The 23,850-nt window shown below is 33.2% G+C and overlaps 5 protein-coding genes across 8 annotated transcripts; 2 read left to right on the top strand and 3 right to left on the bottom strand.

Annotated features, from left to right (window-relative positions):
• Positions 1–5: 5 nt before the first annotated feature.
• Positions 6–1,555, bottom strand: LOC119631262 (exosome complex component MTR3). The gene is made up of 4 exons (XM_038023308.1): positions 964–1,555; positions 755–872; positions 372–688; positions 6–313 (listed from the first exon to the last, which is right to left on the bottom strand). The coding sequence occupies exons 1-4, from the start codon at positions 1,088–1,090 to the stop codon at positions 21–23; spliced, it is 855 nt and encodes a 284-aa protein (XP_037879236.1). The 5' UTR covers positions 1,091–1,555; the 3' UTR covers positions 6–20.
• A 974-nt stretch (positions 1,556–2,529) lies between these two features.
• On the top strand, positions 2,530–3,456 carry LOC119631913 (metaxin-2). 2 transcript variants are annotated; one of them, XM_038024489.1, is made up of 2 exons: positions 2,530–2,618; positions 2,686–3,456. In XM_038024489.1, the coding sequence occupies exon 2, from the start codon at positions 2,707–2,709 to the stop codon at positions 3,448–3,450; it is 744 nt and encodes a 247-aa protein (XP_037880417.1). In that variant the 5' UTR covers positions 2,530–2,618; positions 2,686–2,706; the 3' UTR covers positions 3,451–3,456. The 2 variants fall into 2 exon arrangements, with proteins under 2 accessions (XP_037880417.1, XP_037880415.1); XM_038024487.1 differs by having other exon boundaries at positions 2,572–3,456.
• Positions 3,457–5,553: 2,097 nt separating this feature from the next.
• Positions 5,554–14,081, bottom strand: LOC119631880 (polycomb protein Su(z)12). 3 transcript variants are annotated; one of them, XM_038024431.1, is made up of 7 exons: positions 13,608–14,080; positions 13,216–13,547; positions 12,980–13,151; positions 10,804–11,704; positions 9,937–10,742; positions 6,392–6,671; positions 5,923–6,005 (listed from the first exon to the last, which is right to left on the bottom strand). In XM_038024431.1, exons 1-6 carry the CDS (start codon positions 13,828–13,830, stop codon positions 6,412–6,414), a joined length of 2,694 nt encoding a protein of 897 aa, XP_037880359.1. In that variant the 5' UTR covers positions 13,831–14,080; the 3' UTR covers positions 5,923–6,005; positions 6,392–6,411. The 3 variants fall into 3 exon arrangements, with proteins under 3 accessions (XP_037880357.1, XP_037880359.1, XP_037880358.1); XM_038024429.1 differs by lacking the exon at positions 6,392–6,671 and having other exon boundaries at positions 5,554–6,005; positions 13,608–14,081; XM_038024430.1 differs by lacking the exon at positions 5,923–6,005 and having other exon boundaries at positions 6,226–6,671.
• A 6,492-nt stretch (positions 14,082–20,573) lies between these two features.
• On the top strand, positions 20,574–21,383 carry LOC119632679 (40S ribosomal protein S12). Its single transcript, XM_038025706.1, has 3 exons — positions 20,574–20,745; positions 20,857–20,991; positions 21,050–21,383. The coding sequence occupies exons 1-3, from the start codon at positions 20,729–20,731 to the stop codon at positions 21,315–21,317; spliced, it is 420 nt and encodes a 139-aa protein (XP_037881634.1). The 5' UTR covers positions 20,574–20,728; the 3' UTR covers positions 21,318–21,383.
• Positions 21,384–21,456: 73 nt separating this feature from the next.
• LOC119632678 (zinc finger MYND domain-containing protein 10 homolog) lies at positions 21,457–23,659 on the bottom strand. The gene is made up of 5 exons (XM_038025705.1): positions 23,211–23,659; positions 22,659–22,924; positions 22,441–22,592; positions 21,914–22,365; positions 21,457–21,713 (listed from the first exon to the last, which is right to left on the bottom strand). Exons 1-5 carry the CDS (start codon positions 23,657–23,659, stop codon positions 21,659–21,661), a joined length of 1,374 nt encoding a protein of 457 aa, XP_037881633.1. The 3' UTR covers positions 21,457–21,658.
• Positions 23,660–23,850: the final 191 nt, after the last annotated feature.

Below are 23,850 nucleotides of genomic sequence, written 5' to 3'. Positions count from 1 at the left end.
ATATATTTTAATGTTATAGTTTAGGCATTTTCAATATCGTTGTTGTCCCCAGCGGTTTGTTCGCGTTCTTGGGCGATGTGATATTTGACTTTATCAATTAAAACTTGACGTACGGTATCCAGCAAGCGTTGATTAATGACCAACAGGTGTTCACATAGACGCTCTAGAGTGTCTGACCTTATGTAACCTTTTTGGAAGAATTCAGATACTTGGCCTCCAGTCGATAGGCTAGCCACAACGACTATGCCATGCTCTTCTAGGCCATTAGCTTCAGTAATACATGGCAAACTATGCAGCAAATCTTCAATGTCACCTACAATAAATAAATTACTAATAAAATCTGTAAATATTTAGTTTAGCTGTTTGCGTACTGCTGGGGTTGAAAAATTCAATATCTTTTAATAAGCATACAGTAGACGCTGTTATCAGATCATAGGTGGGTATGCCGGCATCAATTAAAGCTACTCCACAGCAAGTAATGGCAGTGCTCAGTGCACATCCGTCATCATCTAGAACTAAAGCCTTAATTTCCAGCTGGAAATTGGGAAATTCGTTAAGACATACAACGGGTCCCAAGGCCTTCTTCAGAGCTGCGCTCATGAAACTTTCTTTGCGATTTATAGTTTCAACGTCATCCAAGGCGAAAGGTGCATATTTCACACTACACACGATAACGCCCAACGGATCGCTACAAAAATAGTTGAGTTTAAATGCTGGAGGTTATTAAATTCGTTTGTGTATATCACTAAATCACCTTTTTTTGGATTGCTTGTTCAATTCTTTGGGTGGTTCTATTTGAGCCATTACTTTAGTGTTACCGTATTCCATATAAGCAGATCCTTTCACATTGGAAACAGTTCCTACTTTCAAAACTAATCAGGAGCAAAATGCAGGCAATAATGAGTTATATGAAAAGTTAATAATACGCATCAAGGAACGAAACGAGGGTAAAGAAATACATACACGTGAGTCGCGGTTCCAGCTTTAATTCTTTAGGTTTTTTTAATCTTTCAAATAATTCGTCAATATTTTCCTTGGGCTTATAAGTTCCATATGTAATAAAGGATTCATTAGGATTGAAAGAAGTCATCTTCACAAATTTTCAGAAAACTTATTTCACCTTCCTTAATTTCTTAAAAAAAATCTTCGAACTTATTATATGTTATTATATGTTACTTATGATTTTAATATTGAACAGTAGTGATGGTAATTGTGCTTTATAATATTCGAATTAAGGCTCAATTACTGAATCCGTGCCGTAACAATATGTTGAATTCCGCTTCAAGCGCTGAAGCTTGGAATGCATTGCACACAAGTTGAGTATATAACTTGTGTTACATTATATTTTACACTGCAAACCTATAGGGTCCGAAAAACTTGTCGTACAGTTAAATTTTTTTTTTACATTGATAAAGCAATAATTGATATTGCAATATTTATATTGTATTTTATTTTCCTAAAACCATCACTGTGTTGATAATCAACGCAGGTATATGTCTTAAAATTTTTTCAACCATTTGCATTGCTGCAGTAATGCAATGTTAGCTAGGTATTCAACTTTGAGTATGTGATGCAAAATGCAAATTCGTTGTATCTAGGTCGTTACTCAATACTTCAAGAGAGAAAAAGGATTGTGTATAGAAGAACAAATATTGTAAAACCATCAAAATCCTGTAGTATAGTATATATAGCAATACGGCAGTTGAACTAGTAATATAAAAGAACACGAGAAGGTACATAGAATCACATTTAAAGAAATTTTCAGTGACGCTTGTAGTTCTTAGATCGTAAAAACTAAACTAACAACAGACGATATTTATAAGGTTACGATTGAATAAATTCGCTTATTTTATCGTAAATGTCGTAGGCTTTATAACGTATTGCTCGTATTATTATTGAAAATTGTAAATTACAGTTTCAATAGTGTTATTAACCTTTTTTTCTATTTTTTTTTTTTTTGCAGCGAGTACAGCGCTGTTTTGTTTTTTAAAAGAAAAAGTACATAAGAAAGTGTCGAGTCGACATAGAAAGAAATTTTCTCGATTAAAAATTATTTAGACAATGACTTACATGGAGTATGGGTTAATAAAATGGTACTTATTATCTCAGATTCTAATCAAAAATAAGCGGATCCCTAACAAATAAAAAAAAAAATAAGGTATGACTTTCCATACGTACTTCTTTCGTATACGCAATTTTCGGTTACCCTATTTATTGTAATTAAACATTCTAATCAAAAATAAGCGGATCCCTAACAAATAAAAAAAAAAATAAGGTATGACTTTCCATATGTACTTCTTTCGTATACGCAATTTTCGGTTACCCTATTTATTGTAATTAAATAAAGTAACTGCAAAACCACAAAGATTATGCATAGTACCTCTTTTTTCTTTTTCGAGAGGAAGAGGATCTCTGTTCATAGATGTTCTGAAAAACCAAACTCAAGATCAATATCTTTATAAAGCATTTTCTTAAGCTACGTCACGATAGATAATTAACTTATGGTGCTATGGTTTCCCATAGAAGCGTAGACTACAATTTATTATACCTTAAGTCAATTTTACGTAATGGCAGCCTTTGACATATTACAGCTGTGAATGAAATGAACGTTGAGTTGTGTAAGAATTTGTTATTTAGAAAATTAAAAAAAAACTGTCTTTTATGCGAGGCTCCCTATTATTAAAGGAATATAATATAATTGAGAAAATGAGTGAACCATGGCCAAATGATGCAGTACTTTATCAGCCATACGAGGCTGAACAGATTTTATTGGCGGAGAATGCCAGTTGCTTAGCTGTGAAAACCTATTTGAAAATGTGTAACCTGCCTTATGACATACGGGCCTGTGCCAATGCTGAATTTATGTCCCCGGGAGGTCGCATGACAAAATTGCCAGTATTAAAAGCCGGAGCCTTTATATTAGCTGAATTTGAGCCTATTGTTAATTTCGTAGAACAGAAGAATGAAGCTATCGGTAAATGGATGGATGAGGATGAGAAAGCAGAAATGCGTTCCTATGTGTGCCTAACGGAGAACATATTTACTATGGCTGAACTTTACATAAGTTTTATGTTAAAGCCTGTTTATGATGAAGTTACAGCTCCTCGCAATGGTTGCGTATTTCCCTGGCCCTTGAATAAAATTCAAAATTATTCCAAACGCTGTCAAGCAAAGAAAATGCTGAAAGTTTATCAGTGGACGGATATGAGTATAGATGATGTCATTGAGAAAGTACACAAATGTTGTGAAAATTTACAGATGAAATTAGGGGAAAGTTCAGGAGACTATTTCTATGGTGACAAACCGTGCGAATTGGATGCTATAGTGTTTGGTCATTTGTTCTCAGTGCTTACCGTAAAATTACCGAATATGGCCTTAGCGCAAACTGTGAAGAAATTTGAATTGTTGGTAAAATTCTGTCGTTTTATTGAAGATCAAGATTTCAAATAAAAATAAAAAAGGTCTTTTTAAAAAAGCGTATAGTACGGTATTTGTTTCTTTTTTTCTTTTTTTGTTATTTATCAGAAAAAAGCTTCTATTCAAATAAAAGATTTATGATAAAAATACACTAAAGGAAAAAAATCACTTTTGCCGCTTATATATTTTTTAAAATAATTAATAGCGTCTCACATTAGTACACTAAAGGCCCGAAATATTACTTGTGGTGATGCTGCGGCATAATATCCCAATTGTCGGATTTGGGTTCAACAGTTTAAAAGTGACGACATGAATTGACTGAAAATGCCATTTTTTGGCCAATTGTTGCAATAGTTGTCCAGGATACACTGCTACAACTCGAATGGGAAGTTCTGCGATACCTATCGTACTAAGCAGACATGACGCCTCCTGATTACCATTTGTTCAGATCGGTGCAAAATGACTTGGCTGGCACGCGTAAAGTCGAAGAAGAAACGTGAAAATGAATCGATGAGTGGATCGTTGCCAAACCAAATAAGTTCTTTCGACATGATCCCGTCATGCTGTCAAAAATGTTTTAAAATGTTGTAGCAAATGAATAATGATTAATATACATTGCACCAATATACATTTCCACAATAACTGCCCTTTTGAAGTGATCAAAAGTAATCAAAATTTTTGCAAACATCTAAATGAATAAATATTAAAAAAGAATTGATTTCGATTAAGAATTTAGCTAATATACTTGCTGCGCTGAACTTTTACCCAGTTTGAAAAGAAAAAAAATTCGTAATTTTTTTATGGATAGATTTATGTACGATATCGCATATGAAACTCGTTTTCTCTCTGCATCTGTGAAAGTTTTCCGGGTATCCAGAACTTCTATTATACTTAATCATGTGTATGCATAGTGTAGCGAATCTTAAATATCTATCCCCTGAAATAGGTATAGGAAAATCATACAATATATGTAATAGACTCTGATGAGTCCTTTTTCTAAATTTTAAATCAACTGCATTGAAGCTCTTTCTCTCTATGCATGTGTGAAAATCTTCCAGAAACTCGTTTTCTCTCTGCATCTGTGAAAGGTTTCCGGGGATCCAGAACTTCTATTAAACTTAATCAGTTGTATACATAGTGTAACGAATCTTAAATATCTATCCCCTGAAATAGCTATCGAAAAATCACGCAATGTATGCAACTAACTCTGACGAGTCCGTTTTCTAAATTTTAAGCCAATTTTTATTACCTAATGGAAATTGTAAAGAAAATTTTTGTTTCTATATTTCAGAGATCATTTAAGTTTTCCTAAAACATGCATCATTCATCATTCTAAAAACGAATTTCATTATGAAAGACACGAATCCGAGTGTAGCCTCTATTCAACTTGAATCAATTTGCATTTCTACCTAATTATTTTATTATTGTCATTACGTTGCTTATTGATGATTCGGCATAAATAGCAAATAATCTCAGTTGACTGATCTGATATATCAAAATTTTAAATTTGATTTATTTTGTGCCGGTTAAAAGACGACACACACACGCACACACACAAACACATTTATTGCAAAAATGAAGTCTCACACTCTATGCCCTGCGGATGATTAATATATGCTATGATTACTATAACTTGTATAAGAATATTATTTAACAACTTCAACAAAATTATTTATATGAAAGTCAAAGGTTTTATGTCACTGATACATTTATATATTTTCTAGAAATTGAAATATAAAATAATATAAAAAGAAAAGTAAAGAAAAGCAAAAATTATTTTTCCCATTGATACATTTATTTCTTTTAATTTCATTTTTTTTTTTTTTTTTTGTGTATACATATAATGATGCGTTTACATGTACGCAATAATTTCAACACAATGACATTCATGTGTATAAAAATATGTATGTCTAGTAAGTGCATGGTGTTTATTTCATAATGATAATTCATATACTATTTGTTGTTGTCTATTAAAAATGGATTACATTTATATTAAAAGGACAAGTGCATGGGGTAAATTAGTATAAGAACATAAAAAAAAGGTGAGTCCGAGAACTGCATACGTATATAACTACAATGGTTCGGCAGTAATAGCGTGATAAAAAAAAAAAAAAAAAGAAAAAAAAAAAGGTAAAATACATTTATAAAATTATTTTTCTAAACAAAATGTTTGCATATGTTTACGTGAATCATTCAAAAATCAAAATATATCTATACAAAGGCAAACAACTCAACAAAAAGTCACAGCAATAAAATACAATGTCAACGTTTCTCCGATTTGCTATGCAGAGGCACAGAAAGACGCGTGCGTAGCATGTGAGCTGCAGACTTTCCATTTGTTTTAAATTCTTGCGATTTATTGTTTTGATCAGCGTGACTGGGTAGGCAGGCTATAGATTGACGCCTTGTCGCTATGCGTTTATTAGCAGAGTTATCATGTTTTTGGTTACTATTTAAATTTTTGGAAGTTGCTGTTATTGTTGCGTTTGTTGTTGTGGTTGTTGTTGTTATTATTGTTGCTGCTGTAGCTGTATTGGCAGTGCTATTGCTATCGTTCCTTTGACGCTTTGAGGCAGGTTGTTGATTATCTGAAGGCCCACGATAGTTCATTGAAAGAGAGAGAAATTAATTCAATATTAATATTATTTCTCTACAAGTTTTATCAAAATAATACAACACGATATATATATATATATATATATATATATATATGTTTATATATACATATATATTTATATAGATATATACATATATAGATATATATATATATATATATATATATATATATACGCATGTATATGTAACCTTGAAGAGAATTATCTCTTTGTTATAATTATTATTATTATTATTATTATTATTATTATTAATTTTTCATAACCAACTATTAATGCTATTATCGATAATTTATCATTGTTCATATGCATGTATATACGTATTTATGTTTCGAAGATAGTAGTAGTAATAATGATAATACATATCGATGTTGTTTGCCGTTCAATTTGTATCGCAATCGCAATCGCAATTTTCAAATCCATCATTAGCTTTATGCTCTCCGAATTCATGCAACAATGTTTGATGTTTGTTGAACATTTCACTTTCATTACGTATATCATCGTCATCATCGTCATTGTCATCATCATCATTAAGATCACCATCATCATCGTTTTGTTTAATGTCATCAGCTTCATTATCATTATCATTAACAATAAGTTCAACTTCAACTTCAGCTTCAGCTTCATCATCATAATCATCGTCTGTAGCGGTAAATTAATAAATAGAAAAAAGAGCAGAACCAAAAGAAATACATTCATTGAAGTTGACATTTTTGTCACGCGATCTTTCTCTCTCTCTCTCGCTCTCTCACGCGCGCGCTTTCTCTCATCCACTCACTCTTTTTATACTCAAAATTTTCTCACCGTTTATATACATATATATAAATTATATATATATATATATAATTATATATATATATATATATATATCTTTTTCTCTCTCTTTTTTTATTTATTACTAATATGATTGTGATATTAGAGAACATATGGTTGATATGATTAACACAAATGCGAGAATAACATCATTGAACAAGAACGAGATGATGATTGTTATTAGCAATATTAAAGCTGACGGAGAGATGACAACGATGTAATATATGTGTGATGAGTGTGAGTCCGCATGTTACGACAGAACTATTGTTGAGCTCTCATGAATTGTAAGAAACATATATCGATAAATACAAAAATATTAAGATTTTAGTAAATCATGTTAAAAAAAATTTTAAAAAATATTATTTACATATGTTTAATTTAATATAAATATAATATTACATTAATTAATTTTAATGTAAATGTTAATTATATTTTAAGATACCTTAAAATAAATAAACGAATAAAACTCGATTTTACATTTTACAAAAGGTTTGTCACATTCCGCGTTTCAAGTTTACGCTTATCACCCGTATAACGGGGATATATTTATGTTGTCAATACGGTCGCATAACATCCCGGCCACAAACTTGGCAAAAACATGGCAAATTCTTGCACGTAGATTGACGTTGAAAATAGGGCTAAAACGATCGATGTGCACGCGTACAATGGAGCATCTCTCTTAGACGCATCTCTACTTTCTAATAAGAACGTTCACACGTGCTCTTTAAAAATGGTAAATCGGCTGTGGCCACTCATTATCGTATGATTTTTCCGTCTTTCCTCATTTTTTAAACATAAAAATGGTGGGTACAAATGATTCGGTCACAGCCGAATATAATTTCCTTACTTATTTCTCAAGCAAAGGTTTACTCTGTTCTATTTTTATACCTATCACCCAGAGATCGGAGATTTATTCGTTTTGTCGAAACATTTTCAACATCCACAAGGAGCTTCACAGTTACTACAAAGTGTAGGTGAGTCTTGAGTTCTTGATCTTGAGTATCCAATATTTTAATCAATTTAGATATATTCGTTTATATAAACGTCTCCGCCAAATGCAAAAAATGGAGCGAGTCGATTATAACTTTCTTCCGATCTTTTGAATATGACTAAATGTCTTCGAGCTATCTATCGAGCTGGTTTTTAAATCAATCTATTCCATGCTGCAATTTGTCTTGAAAAAAAAAAAAAAAAAACAAAATTATCACCCCGGCGCCCAGTGTAGTTATTTTTGATATATCCCTTAACATGGATCATATTAATTAATGACTTTATAGATCAGATAATGAAAACGCGACTATCCGGCTGTTAAAGTTCTTGAAGACATTTGCAATTTAACGGTTACCTCTAAAGAAATGATGTAAAACAAGTAGGGAAACCCTCTTGTTTCGTCCACACAAGTAAATATTCGGAGGAGCGAAAGGAGTTAGCTTCATTCAGAGGAGAACATCAACTTTCGGCTCCCGCGAAGATTTTGTAAGATGAATACAGCCACTGTTCATCTACTGTATGCCCAGCTCTATTGTAAAGTTTCTTCACGTACGTTATTCGTACGTAATTCGGATCATTTGAAACTTAGAAGGCTACGTAGCTCTAAAATTTTAAAAACTATTAAGGTTTACTTGAATTCTAACTTTATGACTATCACAGGGAGTATATAAGCTTGGTCAAACGTTTGCAGCGTATAAATATATATATCGAAGATTCCATTAAACCCGCGGCCAATAGGTTTAACTGTATATGTGAAAATTATAATCATAACTTTAAAAACTCATTATCTAAAGAAGCAAACTTGGTTGCAAATTATTTCTTTGTTAAGTTCGAGAATGAATTAAATCGATGTAGGGATCGGTCCAAAAAGTAGTCATCTTTTCTCGAAAATTTTGAAGCTTTAGAGCCTCACGTTTTATTCAAGCATTGTCTTTGCCAACTAAAACGAGCATTTTACTCTTACCTACCGTAAGATAGAGTTGGACCCAGTATCTATTATCGAACGAGCATATTTAACTAATAGTAAGCATGTTTGCGTGCGGATTAAGTTTGAAATTTGAAATGTTCCCATTATTCCTTTTCGTTTCAGGTTAATATCTGCTATAGATTGTAGGCTGGGGCTTTTCATTTGCTACGGGCGTAGTCGTGGACAGATCGAGTATGTTTTCACTCTTGATATTTTTGGTTCAATTTTTAACTTTCTACAAGAGACAATGGATGCTCGTTGCAAAGACCCAAATAGACGTACGAGCAAGCTATATTGACTGAAAAACTTTCACCCTTCTAGGATATGCACATTTCGTGATATCTTTAATGGATAATGTAATCAGAAAGGCAAATCTAATGTACTTCCATTCTTCGATGATGGTATAAAAATTTCATCTAAGGCGCATATAATTGGATTTCAGTTTTTGTTACAAAATTACCTCACGCTAATTGAGAGACGGAAAATGAAATATATTAGCAACAAAAAATTGTATTCAATGTTTCAGTTCATATGGAAAGAAATTTGAAAGCATAGATTCATGGACGCTTGGATGTCTATGGATACATTTACACATGCATGAAAGTTAATTTATTGAAAAATTCTCCCATTATTCATGCATTTTGTACCCATTACCTTTTAATATATAATAATATAAATATATATTGTCATTTCTTAGCAGTGTGAGCCTTGAGTCTACTGTTGAAATTTTTCAAATCATAAAAATGTCAGTAAGTAGAAGGGGCGTCGATGTTCATTGATTTATATTAAAAGTGAGCACAACGTCTAATGACTTTCATATATTCAATCGTTTTGTAAAAAGATTTGTAGAAGTGATTGAGTGAATTAATTCATCTTTGTAGTGATTAACCGTTGCGTCGCTCGTTGAAATGATTGTTTATTTATAATTCTTATGATATATCAAACGGAATGACGGATATTTAGAGTAAATAAACGTAAACGAAATGAAAGTACCATAAGGGCTGATCATTGGACGTGTAACAAACTATAATACGTAAAATATTACTTCGAATTTTTATCGAATTATTAAACTATGTGAAGAAATGATTTGTGAAAGAAATGAATTCCAATTGACGTTTTGAACACATTGGGATTTACCTTTTGTTGAAAGTCTTCTTTTTGCGGCTTGGGCTTTGGCATCAGCCACTGTCCGATTGCGATTTGCTTCACCATTACTGTTTCTCTTTAAACTATTCAATTTAGACTTTGTATCATCATCGTGGGAAATTGCCGATTTACGGGCTACACTTTTACTTTCCGAAGATTTGTCACCGTTTATAGCATTCGAGAGATTGCCGCTTGATCTTTTAATGGCGGTGTTTGAACGTTTTGATGGAGGTTGCATGGCGCTTTTATTATCCATAGAAATATCTTCGTCCAACGTTTTGATGATAGGATTGGGAGGTGGAGGTGGTAACGATTTTAAAGGCGATTTCAATTTCTGTTCATCTTGCTTATGAATACCTATTTCTAACCAGAATTTTAACTGGGCAGCACGTTGTTGTGACATCATCTCTCGGCCTTCTGAATATTTACTGAGTATTCCTTGAAGCTTCTGCACAGTCTTGTAAACGGTTTCCGGCGAAACGAGACCGTAATCGAACAGTGAACACATATGTAATATAAAGTTACGATAAATATTTTTACGAATAATTTCGTGGCCATTTACATCGAGAAACATCTCGCAGGCGAGGGGCAATTGACAATCGCCTACGAAACCGTGCTTCATAACATGCAAATTCCACAATTTCATAAGTTCCTTTTCTCCCTCGTTAACATCGGTAAATTCATCAATCATTTGGATTGTTTTTTGACGCAGCCAGAGCGGATCGCTTTCGCCTTCTGAATCAATATCAAGCTCTTTGGGGTGAACAGGTAAACAAGTCTCAGTATGATGATATAATCTGTGAAACATGTTCTTTTTTTTTTTTTAAATTGCTTTTTTTAGTTTTTTGTTTCACTTACCTATTGTGTCCTGTTATGTAAGGTCTCTGATTGCTTAACTCATCTTCATCTAAAACTAAAAACTCATCTAGACCAGTTTTTTGACGTCTGGGTCGACAAACCAATAAATTTGTTACAGTTGTACGTCGAACAGGACCGCAGGTGCGTGCAAACGAACATCCTGATGGTCCCGCTAAATCGTAAGGAGAGCCGGCATATGAGCCGTCGTATGCATCATTGATCGTTACATCAATTCTAGCACCATTTCCAGCCGCTGGCTGATACGTAAAATTGAAACGCGCGTGACACAGTTTCAAATGCTTGAGCAATGAATACAAACGCATACAATCTAAGCCGCACCAAGGACATATTACTTCCTGTGTGTATTCTGTTTGTTGCCTAGTATTATTGCTGTACAAGAAATTGTAAACAATTTGTGTTTTTTCCGGTTTGGTAGGAGCTTTCAAGGATCCCTTTAACGATTCTTTACTATTATTGTTTATATTATTAGGAGAATCTTTTAAAGAATTATTATTATTATTATTGATGTGATTTGTTTTTCGGTCATTTATGGACATATCGCCCATTTGACAAGCTGCAACCATTTCATTAAAACGCCCATATTTCTCCATATCTGCAGTGAACAAGCTCTTGGGCAGTTCAATGGCGGACCAAGTTAAACGAAACTTTAACGTAGGAAATTGCGTGAAGACATCAAATTTCATAGAAATCGGAATGTAATTATCTGGCAGTGTTTCCCAGCTACGCTTCTTTGGTGAAAACGATTTAATACTCATACAGTTGAGTTCCTGTAAGGCAGCCTCATAATCTCCTTCTGGCAAGCAACCTATATTCTTCTCATAAACGATTAATTCACAGCCATAGATTTTATGTGAATATTTGGGTAATTTGCTTGGCGTTTCTGGGAAAGAGAAAACGAAAAAATTGCAATTAGCGATTCGCTTTCGTATAAAACCCCCAGTTGTTGATCTGAACAATATCATCATTACAAATGTAGATATATAAGTATGCGTACGTGCATACTTCTCGTTTCAAATTACAACTGCTCGCTCATACATACTTTTTATCCAGTTAGTTAATATTAAAATTGTCCATGGCAAGCATACAAGCAATGCTTGAGGTCCACCATAGCTGTGGATTCAATTAAATCCAAAAAATTTTATTTCTATGTACATATATATATACACACACATGTATATATACCTATATATATATATATATATATATATATATATATATATATATATATATACATGTATATGCATGTATATGTGTTTATATATGTAATTAAAAACCTACTTCGCCTTGTAGCTATACTATAACACAAAGAATCGCAAAATTACAAATCTATCTAATGGTTGACAATTATTTGAACTTTAAGCATGTTAAGCAATTTTTTTTTGCAGGTGCAGGCAGTGCCAACCGTTAAATACTCTAGACCCTTTTGCTTAATACGACTCATTTATTTTCATAATAATATACCAAAAATCACATTTTATTTCTTTATAAAGGCCTCACTTTTCATGAGTAATTGATGTCCAAAAAATTTCACTATGTGGATCAAATTTCGTATAATTTTTATGCAAATTACTATTACCATAATAAATTTTCATCTTAAAATGTTAAAAAGTAGATCTTCCTTCCACCTAAAGGTTTATTTTTTATAGGAACATTTATGGACGAAGGAGTTCAAAAAACTAATTCGCGTCTCCTTAACGTGAGCTTGAAAGAATTTACTTTGCAAGCTGAAATATGGCACGTTTATAAGCCTTATTCATCCCCTATCCGTTATATATGATCAAGTAAAATAAATTCATATATGTTTATTAATGCAGTGAAGTACACAAAAATACGAAATCGAGAAAATTACGCAGTTATGGACCAAGCGTAAGGCATTGCAATTCACGACAGCTATAACACGTCCTTATCACATAACAAAATGCTTTTCTCTTAGAATATTTATAATTACAGTGAGCCATTTGTTAAGTATTTTGTAATAAGCTGAGCTTTTCTTAAATCATAAAAAGGGACATTGACTCTTAGAGCTCTTCAGCTCTAATGTACAAACCTCAAACTATACAAATTAATATCTGATTAAGACAATAATTTTAATTTAAGCATAGCTTTGCGTTTGGAGTAATTATGTTTACTCTTCTTTTTTTTTTTTTTACTCTACCTTCATTGTGAACCTCTCCGTTACTAACAGTTGGATTAACTTTAATGCGAAAAAGCAATTTATAAATAGTATGTTGATCGCCCAAAGGATGCATTGCCTGTGCTGGTATGGAAATTGCAGCTAATTGTTCCATTTTCTCTGGTGGATTATATATGACAGCCGAATTGTAGCTCTGGAAAGTATGCATGTTATTTATCCACTAGTAAAGACCTACAATTTTCCTTTTAATTAGTTACCAAAATTTCTTGAAAATCTGAAGTACTATCTTTGCGTTTGCTTTTGGTAATTTTATATAAAGTAGATTCTACCAAAAGTGTATCACCCGCCTGCCAAGAATGATCACTGCAAGGATTTTTCTCAAAAAGTCCATTGTAAATGATGTTGAGGTAATTGTTTGATAATGTTTGAGTCTTCTGCGTTAACATCTCCAGCATAGAATTTACTTTGAAAGCGCTGCGTTTCCTGTTATTTCGCGACATGCGTTCTTTCATATAACTTAATGTTCGTTGTAAAAATATAGGACTGGTTATGTGACGATTGCGTAAAAAGCGGTAAATCTGTGTTGGCTCTGTAAGATATGCAATCATTATATATAAGTATGCGTATATGCTAACGCATATAGACGTACTTTCAAAAGCCTGCAAAAACAGTTCCTGTTCTTGCTGATGACCATTAAGTTTGATCGCTTCTGCTGCTGACGCGGCCGAACCACCTGCAGAATCTGAATTGGAACCATTGCTAATCAGTTGATTTAGTTGATTACCAGCTGTAATATCTGTTTTGGAGCTGCCATTTTGGTTAGACGCCAACGATTCTTTTATTTCCTTGTCCCGTTTCTTTTGTGGTGGCATTCTTACAGCACACACACTCTCTGTAAAGTGAACGCTACACGCACTCGAGTTAAAGATAAATTTAAAAATTGCCTCTTTGTTAATCCCTACGAGGTCGCATGCATTTAAAATAATTCCATGTATGGATTCATAAAACTAGAAAATTTAATAAATTGTCTAAGATTTCTTTATGATAAAAACACAATTAAACGGCGCGAAATTCTTCACACGCATTTATGCAAAACAACGTTGCCTGATTTGTTCACAATCGCTACTGGAATATGGTTACCGAACAGTACAAAAATAGTGCCATAAATATAAAGATTTGTAATAAAAAGATTGCATTGCCTTGTAAGGTTAATATGTTTTTCCAACGCTTCATGTTTTATAATACCTAATTACAATGTGAGCAGCTGTTCTTATGAGCACTTATAAGAAGTGTACGCCTAATGGAATAATGGTTTTAAAATCCACTCCAAGTAGTCTGCTTTAAATCTCATTAAAATTTTTTTCTATGAAAATTAAGTATTTGAAGGATGGTGTTAATAGTTTTGAAGGAAAAATAATATTATTAGCGAAGTGAAAACATATTCCAATGCAGTCAAGTCTCATATTGCGTAAGGCTTAGGTGCTACAAACTCTTGACATTAAATTATTACGTTAGTGACAAATTCAATGCTTCATCTATATAGTATATTTCAATTTAACACCCCTTCTCTAAAAAAAAATTAAACCATATATATGTGTGTGTTTGTCAAAGAGACCTTTTTATAAAAGTTATTAATTATAAAATCTAATCTAAAGTAGATCAATATAAATTCTGCCTTCATTTTTTTTCTCTATATTGTATATCATAATAAAACGACGAGTGCATTGTCGACATATAATTATGATAATGCAATTCATCACAAGATATTTTCAACCCACATGCCTTAGTGTTATAGGTCATAATAATAATAAATCAATTAGATAGCCTATGCGTTAGCCCATACTATTATAGTCAGCTATAACTAATATTATCTAGTAAAACGAAAAAAAAGTTGAAAATGCACTAGAAATTCGATTAACACTGATATTCAGAATAACCAGGTGTCTGAAAGTTGGGTTTCGTTTGCGATCAAGCCGATCGTTGATAAGAATTTTAATTGGAAGAGTAGAAAAACGAAGCAAATTTTTGCTTATATTTATTTGTGGCATTCAAAAGTCAGAAATAACAGTTTATTGTCCTTTTTGATGAATTATCAGGTAAACAAATTCTTTTTCTTCGATAATCTTGCAAACTTTTTGTGAGTGGAACTATAAGCCATCCTTATTTTGTTACGTTTCAATGTGCATATATTATGTATACTTACCGATTATTTCTGCCATAATTAGCTAAATTAAAAATAATAGCATATAACATACTTCTTACTTAAGCCATAGGAAAACTGTACAAAACATTGCCAACAATCCTGCGTTTGAAGACTTTTCTGTCCATTAAATTAAATACTCATTTTAATCGTAATCGCCATTAGATTTCCAGTTTGATATTTTTAAATACAGCCAACGGAATATTAGTAATCAATGAATGCAATTTTTTAGGAAAAATCTTATCATCATTGCGTTGTTAAGCTAAACGTACGCGAACACGACAACGGGTGGATCTATGATCTATGGTTTCAGGAAGTAATACAAGTGTGTCAATAGTTGGTTTGTTTGTTTGGATTTTGGCATTCACAAATAAATACAATATAAAATTTCACTGCTTTTCTGCTTTTTTATTTACACGTGAATAAAAGTAACGAAAATGGCAGGAAAATCTCATTTGATCACGTGAAACGTGTATCAAGTATCGGCTTCTCTCCAAAGAAACTTAGCTTTCAGATACGTGATTACCATGCCGTGTTCCCTTATAAATAGTGCAAAACGTGAATTTTTTAACTTTGGCATAATTTGATAATCAGGAGAGAACATATGTGATGTGTAAATAAGACGAAAAACGAAAATATAACCGGCAAATGCCAAGTTAGTATCAACTTGTTTATACTCTTTTCGGTTGTCAAGAGAAGGTACGGTGGAAAGATATTTGCAACAGTAAACTAACAAACGATCATTTTCTCCGTGCTTTCGATGATTGAAAAAAAAAAATACAATCAAAAGCATTTTTGAAATATTACTGGAAATAATTATATTTTTCTCGTGCGAGATTTGTGTTTTCTGAGAAAAATTCAAGGAGTTTACGTTTAATGTGTGAGGATTCAAACACAAAAATTGTTTGCAAAAATTTTTTCTGATTCATATCTAATTTAACATCAACAATACCACTCATTCCAAAATGCATTATTTGGCTGTCCACAATTTCTTGGATTCTGTACATATTTACACAATCGGTAGAGTAACAAGCCCTCACCATCCCGCTTGAAGATGGGGACTTTAAAACACCTGGAATCAGAACCTAGGCCCATAATAGGAGCGGGTACTCAGTATTTATTCAATTCAGACAAATTCAAGGTCTTCTAGAAAGTGAAAAGTTAATTCTATTCAACAATAGTGACCCTATCCATTTTGATTCTGTTCCCTCCTGCGTAGATCTTTCGATTGGCACACCTAGTCTTACTTTCCTGGGTACCTGGAACACCTTTACGTATACTTTAGGTAGTTCTCATTTTAATTGGTAGTGCTCATCATAATTGAAACTTCACTTTCACCCCATCCCATCGTCCGTAACTTTTCACACACCTTAATTCCAAAATATGCCAAATCCTCATTGATTAACAATATTGTCCGTAACACATCGTGGGTTGTTTCTTTGATAATTTTTCTAAGTGTTTCACAAATGCCCTTTGTCGAAAGACTTAAAAAAAAATTACAGCCTGCCAATCCCGGATGGAATACCGCGTGCAATCGAGCCGCTGAGAAATTCAAACTCGCTGTCAACAAATGTAAAACATCTCCTTCTAGAATACATTTTAAAGCCTTGGACGATGTTAGAAAGGAATACCCACATACTCTTAGGCTGGAAAAACGTAAGGGCTCGAAAAAAGTTGTGAAAATGTCAACATTGATTTTCAGATCTTAAGCGTTTTATATCCGCGCTAGTTTTCAACGAATTCTGTGATAGTTTTGCTAAACTTCCGATCCTGTAACACCCTCTATACTGCACAATGAACAACAGGATAATTTCTTCTTAAATTATATACCCTTCTCTGAATTCAATCCATAATTCGTCTCTTTAAAGACCCATTTCCAGGCTAAGATGGCATTTGTAACAGTCAACTCAAGGCCTTGAAGATTGAAAATAAGTTCATTCCACTCCAGAGTTTCAACAGTATTCGAAATAGCGCTTTCATTCCACCTTCTTGGTACGGCTTCCATGTTCAACTTAAGAAAACACAATGATTTGCCTATTAGCTTTAATTTCTACAGATGTGCTGCCTTGTTTCTATTCTTGGAAAAATGTGCAAAAAAATATTGTGCTCGCGCCCAAAGTGAATCTGAACGCATTCTCAATTATTTTTAATTCGGGTTTGGGCTTTGTTGTGCCGCCCAAGACAATAACTTTATGGTCTGCAATCAATACTGGTACCTAAATATTAACATAGAAGCTTATTCCTCTAATCATCGATGCAGCTCAGTATTTTCGGCTAAATGTCTTACGATCCTAGAAACTATTCGCTTAGCGGATACTCATTCACAGAAAAAATTCGTTACCGTGCCAGACAATAAATCAGTCTTATTTGCTTTGCAAACGTGTTTCCCTCGGGTAAAACTCACCCTGTCGTGTTAAAAATTAAATCTTCACTATACAATCTCAAATAATCTGATGCGGTTTGTTTCCAATTTCTTTAGTCGCATGGATATTCAGGGAAATACCAGTGCGGGTAATAGGGCAGCATCCTGACCATCGCATATTAATAATTAATGCTCTAATTTTTGCTGATATGAATGAAATGGCCAAAAAACACCCAGTCTGGCAACAGCGGTCGAATAATTGATTTCATGTTTGTCACTTATTCTCTTTGTACCTGCACATAAATGTAACACTTTCGTTTACCTATTGTAGCCTCGGACGTGACATTATTTGCCTTATTAATAGGCTGACGTTTACCTACCTATACAAACTTAACGTAGTGAGCAATTCCTCGTACACATGTGTGGTTTTGCAATCTCCTGACCATCTCTTTCATGGTCGAAGCATAATATAAATGTTTACAGTCAAACTATGAATCTACTCTTTCACATATTGTGTTACTTTCGCAGCATGTGAGTTCTTGCCTGAGACACCTACATACACATATAAATACTCCATGACATCTCACGCTACGAAATTGAAAATTGTTTAGCTCCCGTACTATCTAATCAGTGTAAAACTGGGATAAGTGAAAATTGGGATGAAGATGACAATGACATATTTGCCTCCATAAGCATGCAAGAAATCTTAGATCAAAACGAGAAGATCAATAACTCTCCCAATATATCTAAATAAGCAGATAATCCAAAGTATGGCATTGATATTCCTCACACTTTTTTGATGCTACTTTTTATAATTTTTTTTTTATTTCTGCAGGTTTTCAAACAGCGAATGGCAAGAAAGTGGTCATATCTGAGAAAGGCAAAAAACGCGTGGAAGCCTTGCTAAATGAATTTCATGAATGTGAGGGTGATGGGGATAACTTGCTTTGTATAAAAAATAAAATTATTTCAAAAAAGGAAAGATGTTTTCCAATTGAATACGATGGACGTAATCAATAAAAAAAGTTACACGTTTGCGCTTAGGAATTTATTTATTATAAATATTTATTTGTTTATTTATTTCCACAACTGAAAGTCCGCTAAAATAAATTATCAGTCGAATTCAATCGACTCTTAGAAATAAATCTTAGACTAACCATTATTAAAAGTATATAAAGAGCAGTAAAAGAAAAAAAATTTTTATGTATAAATAAATAAGAAAAAAAGAAAGAGAGCATGTTCATATCTAGCACAGAGGCACACGCACAACCGGTACAGATTCAAGTTGCGAGTTGCGAAAGAGACCAACAACAAAGTCATACTCAAGTATTAATCTAACTAAGCACATGCACATGAAACCTACCGCGGACCAAGCTTTATTTAAAGAGAGCTCAATATGCAAATTAAAACGTAATTTTTGGTCGAACAGAACCTCTAAATCGATGAACGAATCTACGTTTTCTAACTTGTGTGAATCGATAAAACACTCAGTTTTGAGAAAGAAAGCTTCTTGCGTTTTTTTAGATTTAATTTCGTAAAATTTAACGAACACCATGTAACCAAAAAATTCAAGTCAATTTGAAGTTGATAAGACTGCGATTCCATCCAGGGGAGATCATTAATGAAGAAATAAAAGGGCTCTAAGTGGTTACCTTGTATAGCTAGAGAATGATTTGTTATGCAAATAAGAGCTTATCGATTTCGCTAAGTAGAAAGAGAAGCCAGCGGCATAGTGTTTGAAGATCAATCAGTTATGGTCAACTAAGTCGAACGCTATACTAAAATCAGTATATACGACATCCACTAGATTGAGCCTCTAGGAAAAGGTTTGAAATCATGGTAAGTAAACTCCTTGACCTTCCTTCCAAACAGTCATGCTGGAATAGAAACATATAAGATTTGAAGCAAAAGCTAGATGCTAAGTAACAATTCGATCAAGCAATTCAGGTAAGACACTCAAGTTGGCAATGCCTCTACAGTTCTCAACGTGATATCTGTTTCCTCATTTGTGAAGTGGAATAATGAAATTTCTCTTCCGACACAAAGTGAAAACACCCGATTTCAAGAACTGATTAAAAATGTTTGGAACAACACCACATAGCTCGTCAGAGCATGATTTGAATATACATGATGCCGTCAGTCCCATGGGCATAGCTATATTTTAAAGCTCTCAAACCATGTAAAATGTGGTTTCCTGAAGATACTAAGTTAGGAATCGAAATCGAGCTAGTGATCTGATATGGATAGTTATCAGTTAAATCGGAATCAGCAAATTAAAAAATTTGATCGAAAGTATTCAGCAAAGAAATTTGAAGTTCCAATATCACTGGCGGACTTGGAGTCATTGAAAGAAACCTGTGGGGCGTATATGGAAATTTTTTCTTTTGGAGTTGACAAGCTTATAAAGATATTTAGAATTAATGACCAAGGTATCTGCAATAATATTGGTGGTTAAGATAATTATATCTATGGCTTCCAATAGTCGTAAGCAGAAGCACTTCTGCTAAATGTTCGGAAAAGTGTGTTTTTCCTACTTTTGTACTATTTAATTCCCTTGTTAAGCCAAAGCGAACACTTGCGTCCACGGCTACGATACTTGATCGTAATGGATGCAAAAATAGAACGACGACAGTAGGGTTTCAATGTTCTCAGGAGAAAAATCGAACATAATGTATGAAAGATGAGATTTAAACAGTAAAATATTGGTTTTATTAAAATCATAACATTTTTTGATAAAGTTGGATATTACGCGCTAGAATGGTTCAACGGTTCCTCATGCTGGCAATAAAACAAAATACAAATTACTCAGGTAAATGAATGAATGACATACTAAGTTGTAATTATATTATATCAAAACTTTTGTTCCTTACGGCATTGATTTTTTTTTGGAAGATAAAGACAACGAATTTTGATTATATAGTTTTTAAACAGTCTGTATCAGAATTGCTGTTAAAGACTCATTGTTAAGTATTGCCGCAACGTAAAGCTTTTACATATATTTAATATTTTACCAACTGTCAAGTTATGACGTAAAGAGCAGTGTATACTCTTTCCTTCCTTTATTTCCGCCAGCCAAAAAAGGTACGACAATCTGGGAATTTATCTAAAGTTTGATTATTAAATATCGTGACCATCATAATAATAACATTCGGTTTTTTTTATAATTGCCGTGCCCAAATAATATATTTAATATTAGTAACCGACGAAAATGGCTGATGTTGATGTGTAAGTTTATTGTTCATATGTACAGCAAAAAAAAAAATCTTAAGCGAAAAAATGTGAATTAATTGAATTAATATTTATATTATTCTCTTGATTTTTGGATTTGTTATGAAGAGATATTCCTTCAGCTGTACCCACAATAGGTGCCGGTATGGATATTAATCAAGCATTGCAAGAAGTTTTAAAAAAATCTTTGATTGCTGATGGTCTTGTGCATGGAATTCATCAAGCTTGTAAAGCTTTAGATAAGTAAGTTGTCTTTTTTTTCTTCTTATTTTCTATTATAAAAAATTTATTAATTTTATAGACGACAAGCTGTTTTATGCATCTTGGCAGAATCTTTCGATGAGCCTAATTACAAAAAACTGGTTACTGCACTATGCAACGAACATCAAATACCATTAATCCGAGTCGATTCTCATAAAAAACTTGGTGAATGGTCAGGTTTATGCAAAATTGACAAAGAGGGTAAACCACGTAAAGTATGCGGATGCTCAGTTGTTGTTATTAAGGATTTTGGTGAAGAGACGCAAGCCTTAGATGTAGTAAAAGATCATTTGAGGCAAAATAGTTAATTCCATTTCGTTTCATTGTGTCTCAACAAAGTGTTTAACGAAGAAAAAAATACTTTTAAACACAAAGCAAAGGAATTTTATTTAAGAAGCAAGATGTCTGGGTATATATATATACAAAAAATATGGAAACATTCAAAATAAGTGCAGTGCAAATTTGGATTGAAACTTCTTAAATTACAAGACCCTATTATAATCAACAGGTTCTCGAATTTTTATGGAACAAGTCACTCAAAAAATTTAATAATCATTTAAACGAAAGCGTGAAGTTTGGCATATATCGAGTTAGTTTGTTATGCCGTTTTTACCAAAATAGTTCTTGAAATTGGACCAGTCCAAGTTTTTTAAACTTTTACACAATTCCTTTTATGATTCGGCCAATCATCCAATTGACATTTCCTGGAATTATAAAGAAAGCATACAAAGACATTAACTGAACCCCACCGTATACGTTAATCAATTAAAGATTCCGCTTTGGCGCAACAGCTGCGATGATCTAATCTACTTTAATAAGAAGTTAATCGTGAACAAATAACAATATGGGATTATATCAAGATGTATATATACGCCGGATATTTGTGAACTACAATGTTATATACCTGGAGCAGTAATAAATGGATTTGCATTGAGAGCATTTCTTTTCAGCATCAGCTAAACAATTGCCACATTTATGATTTTTAACTCCATCACTTTTGTCTCCGTCATCGTGATCGACGGCAGATTCTTTTTCAGTTTCCTCGACTTTCTGCTCTAATTCGGCCAGTAAATCCGTGTTGTAGGCTGCATTTAAACGTTGAGCGATATCAGAAATTTTCTGTTTATCTTTACACAAAAATATATTTTCTTGTTGCTTAGCAATTTCTATAAATCCACCGGATTTTTCAGTCTCGCCTATAAGCCGTTCCCGAATTTCAGGTACTTCTTCTAAGAACAAATTGTTTCTGGCACTGCCGCCACTGCCACTTGACAATGATAAATTGCATAGCAATTGTTTAAGCTCAATAAGCGGAGGTAATTGATCCAACAGACATTCGTGGAGAAGGCATTGACACTAAAAATTGATAGATAAAGAACGCCGAAGAAATTCATTTAATATATATGTAGAAAATCTATTGAATCACTTTACCGCGGCTAGGCGTTTACGTCTTTCTTCGTTGATTTCATAATTCTGCATTAGTTTGTTATTGAATAGTATTTGACGCATGCAAAACCAAGCCTGCGCCTCATGCTTAATAACTTTACTTGCCTCCTCTCCCTTGACAACAATCCATTTATCGTCTAAGAAATTAAAAAAAAATAATTCAATACTGAAAGATTATATTTACGATTTTCTTTAAAGTGTACCAATATATTTCTCTAATCCCTTCTTGGTTCGTCTCTGCCACGGTCGAAAGTTGAGTAAATCAGCCATTAGCCAAGGGACATCATGTGTTACTACCAATCGTCGGCTCGCATTCAATGGCAAAGCATTCACGTTATCAGCTAAATAGTTTAATATTGAAATGCACCGCAAACCAATTTTATAGATGAGATCCCTCTTTTGCCTCTCGAGCTCGGAGAGTATTGATGCATCTACGTCTAAATTGGTTTCATTTTCATGATGCCCCATGCTATAGAAAACACGCAAACCGGCGAACAAGTTGTAAAATTAAAATAATTTAGCATTTGTGCTTGTGTTATGCATTCTGTCCGTTCCTACTAAATTTTTTTCTAGTGTATAGCAACAAATAACCTAATAGAAAGTTGTTTAGACTTTCGAAGCTAAAAACTCCAATGCAAGTTATATATATTATGGAAAATGGAAATCATAAGCAAAAACTAATGGCCGCCTGGTGGCAACATTCCAAATTAATTGAACAATTAGACGTTTGTAATTTTGTGAAATGACTAGCTTACCTTACCAGACCAATCACCTGTGCTACTGCTTGAGCACAATAATCTACCAAATCTAAAGCAGAATCTTGTAAGGCTTGGCAACCACTCTCATGATATAATGCTACGTCCAATAAAGACATTACTGCTCCTTCATGGTACAGAACCGTATATATAACAAAAGTCGCCTCCGGATTGGGATCAATGTCGAGCAAATGGGGTAGCACTCGAGTCTTCCACAAAAAGACGCAAAACGCTTCGTGTATCAATATTTTCAATTTATCCGTAGTAATTAACATTTCTTTAACCTCCTCTTCACGATGCTCCACAGCTTCCAAAGTAGCTTGTTGACTTAATTTTATAATCATTTCATGGACATCGAACCATTTTGGCGAACCAATATCGATTATATGAAACGGACGTATGCTTTCAACAAAATAAGTAAGCTCTTCCGGATAGACAAAATTGACCATATTTCAACGTTTTCGAATTGAAAAGGAAAGGAGATTTTTATTGCCGATTAAAGGGAAATGTTCTTGTTCCTTTTACTTTCTGAACTAAACAAAATATTGCTTGGTTGCTATGATATCACTTGACTTCTTTCTTTCTTCTTTATTGAATAGTTTTTTTTTTTGAATTTTACAGGTAAAGCAAGTAAAAGCAT

The sequence above is a fragment of the Glossina fuscipes genome, unplaced genomic scaffold (genome assembly GCF_014805625.2).
Source record: "Glossina fuscipes isolate IAEA_lab_2018 unplaced genomic scaffold, Yale_Gfus_2 1, whole genome shotgun sequence".
Lineage (NCBI taxonomy): Eukaryota > Metazoa > Arthropoda > Insecta > Diptera > Glossinidae > Glossina > Glossina fuscipes.
The sequence above is the reverse complement of the archived record's forward strand: the minus strand, read 5'-3'. Positions and strand labels throughout refer to the sequence as shown.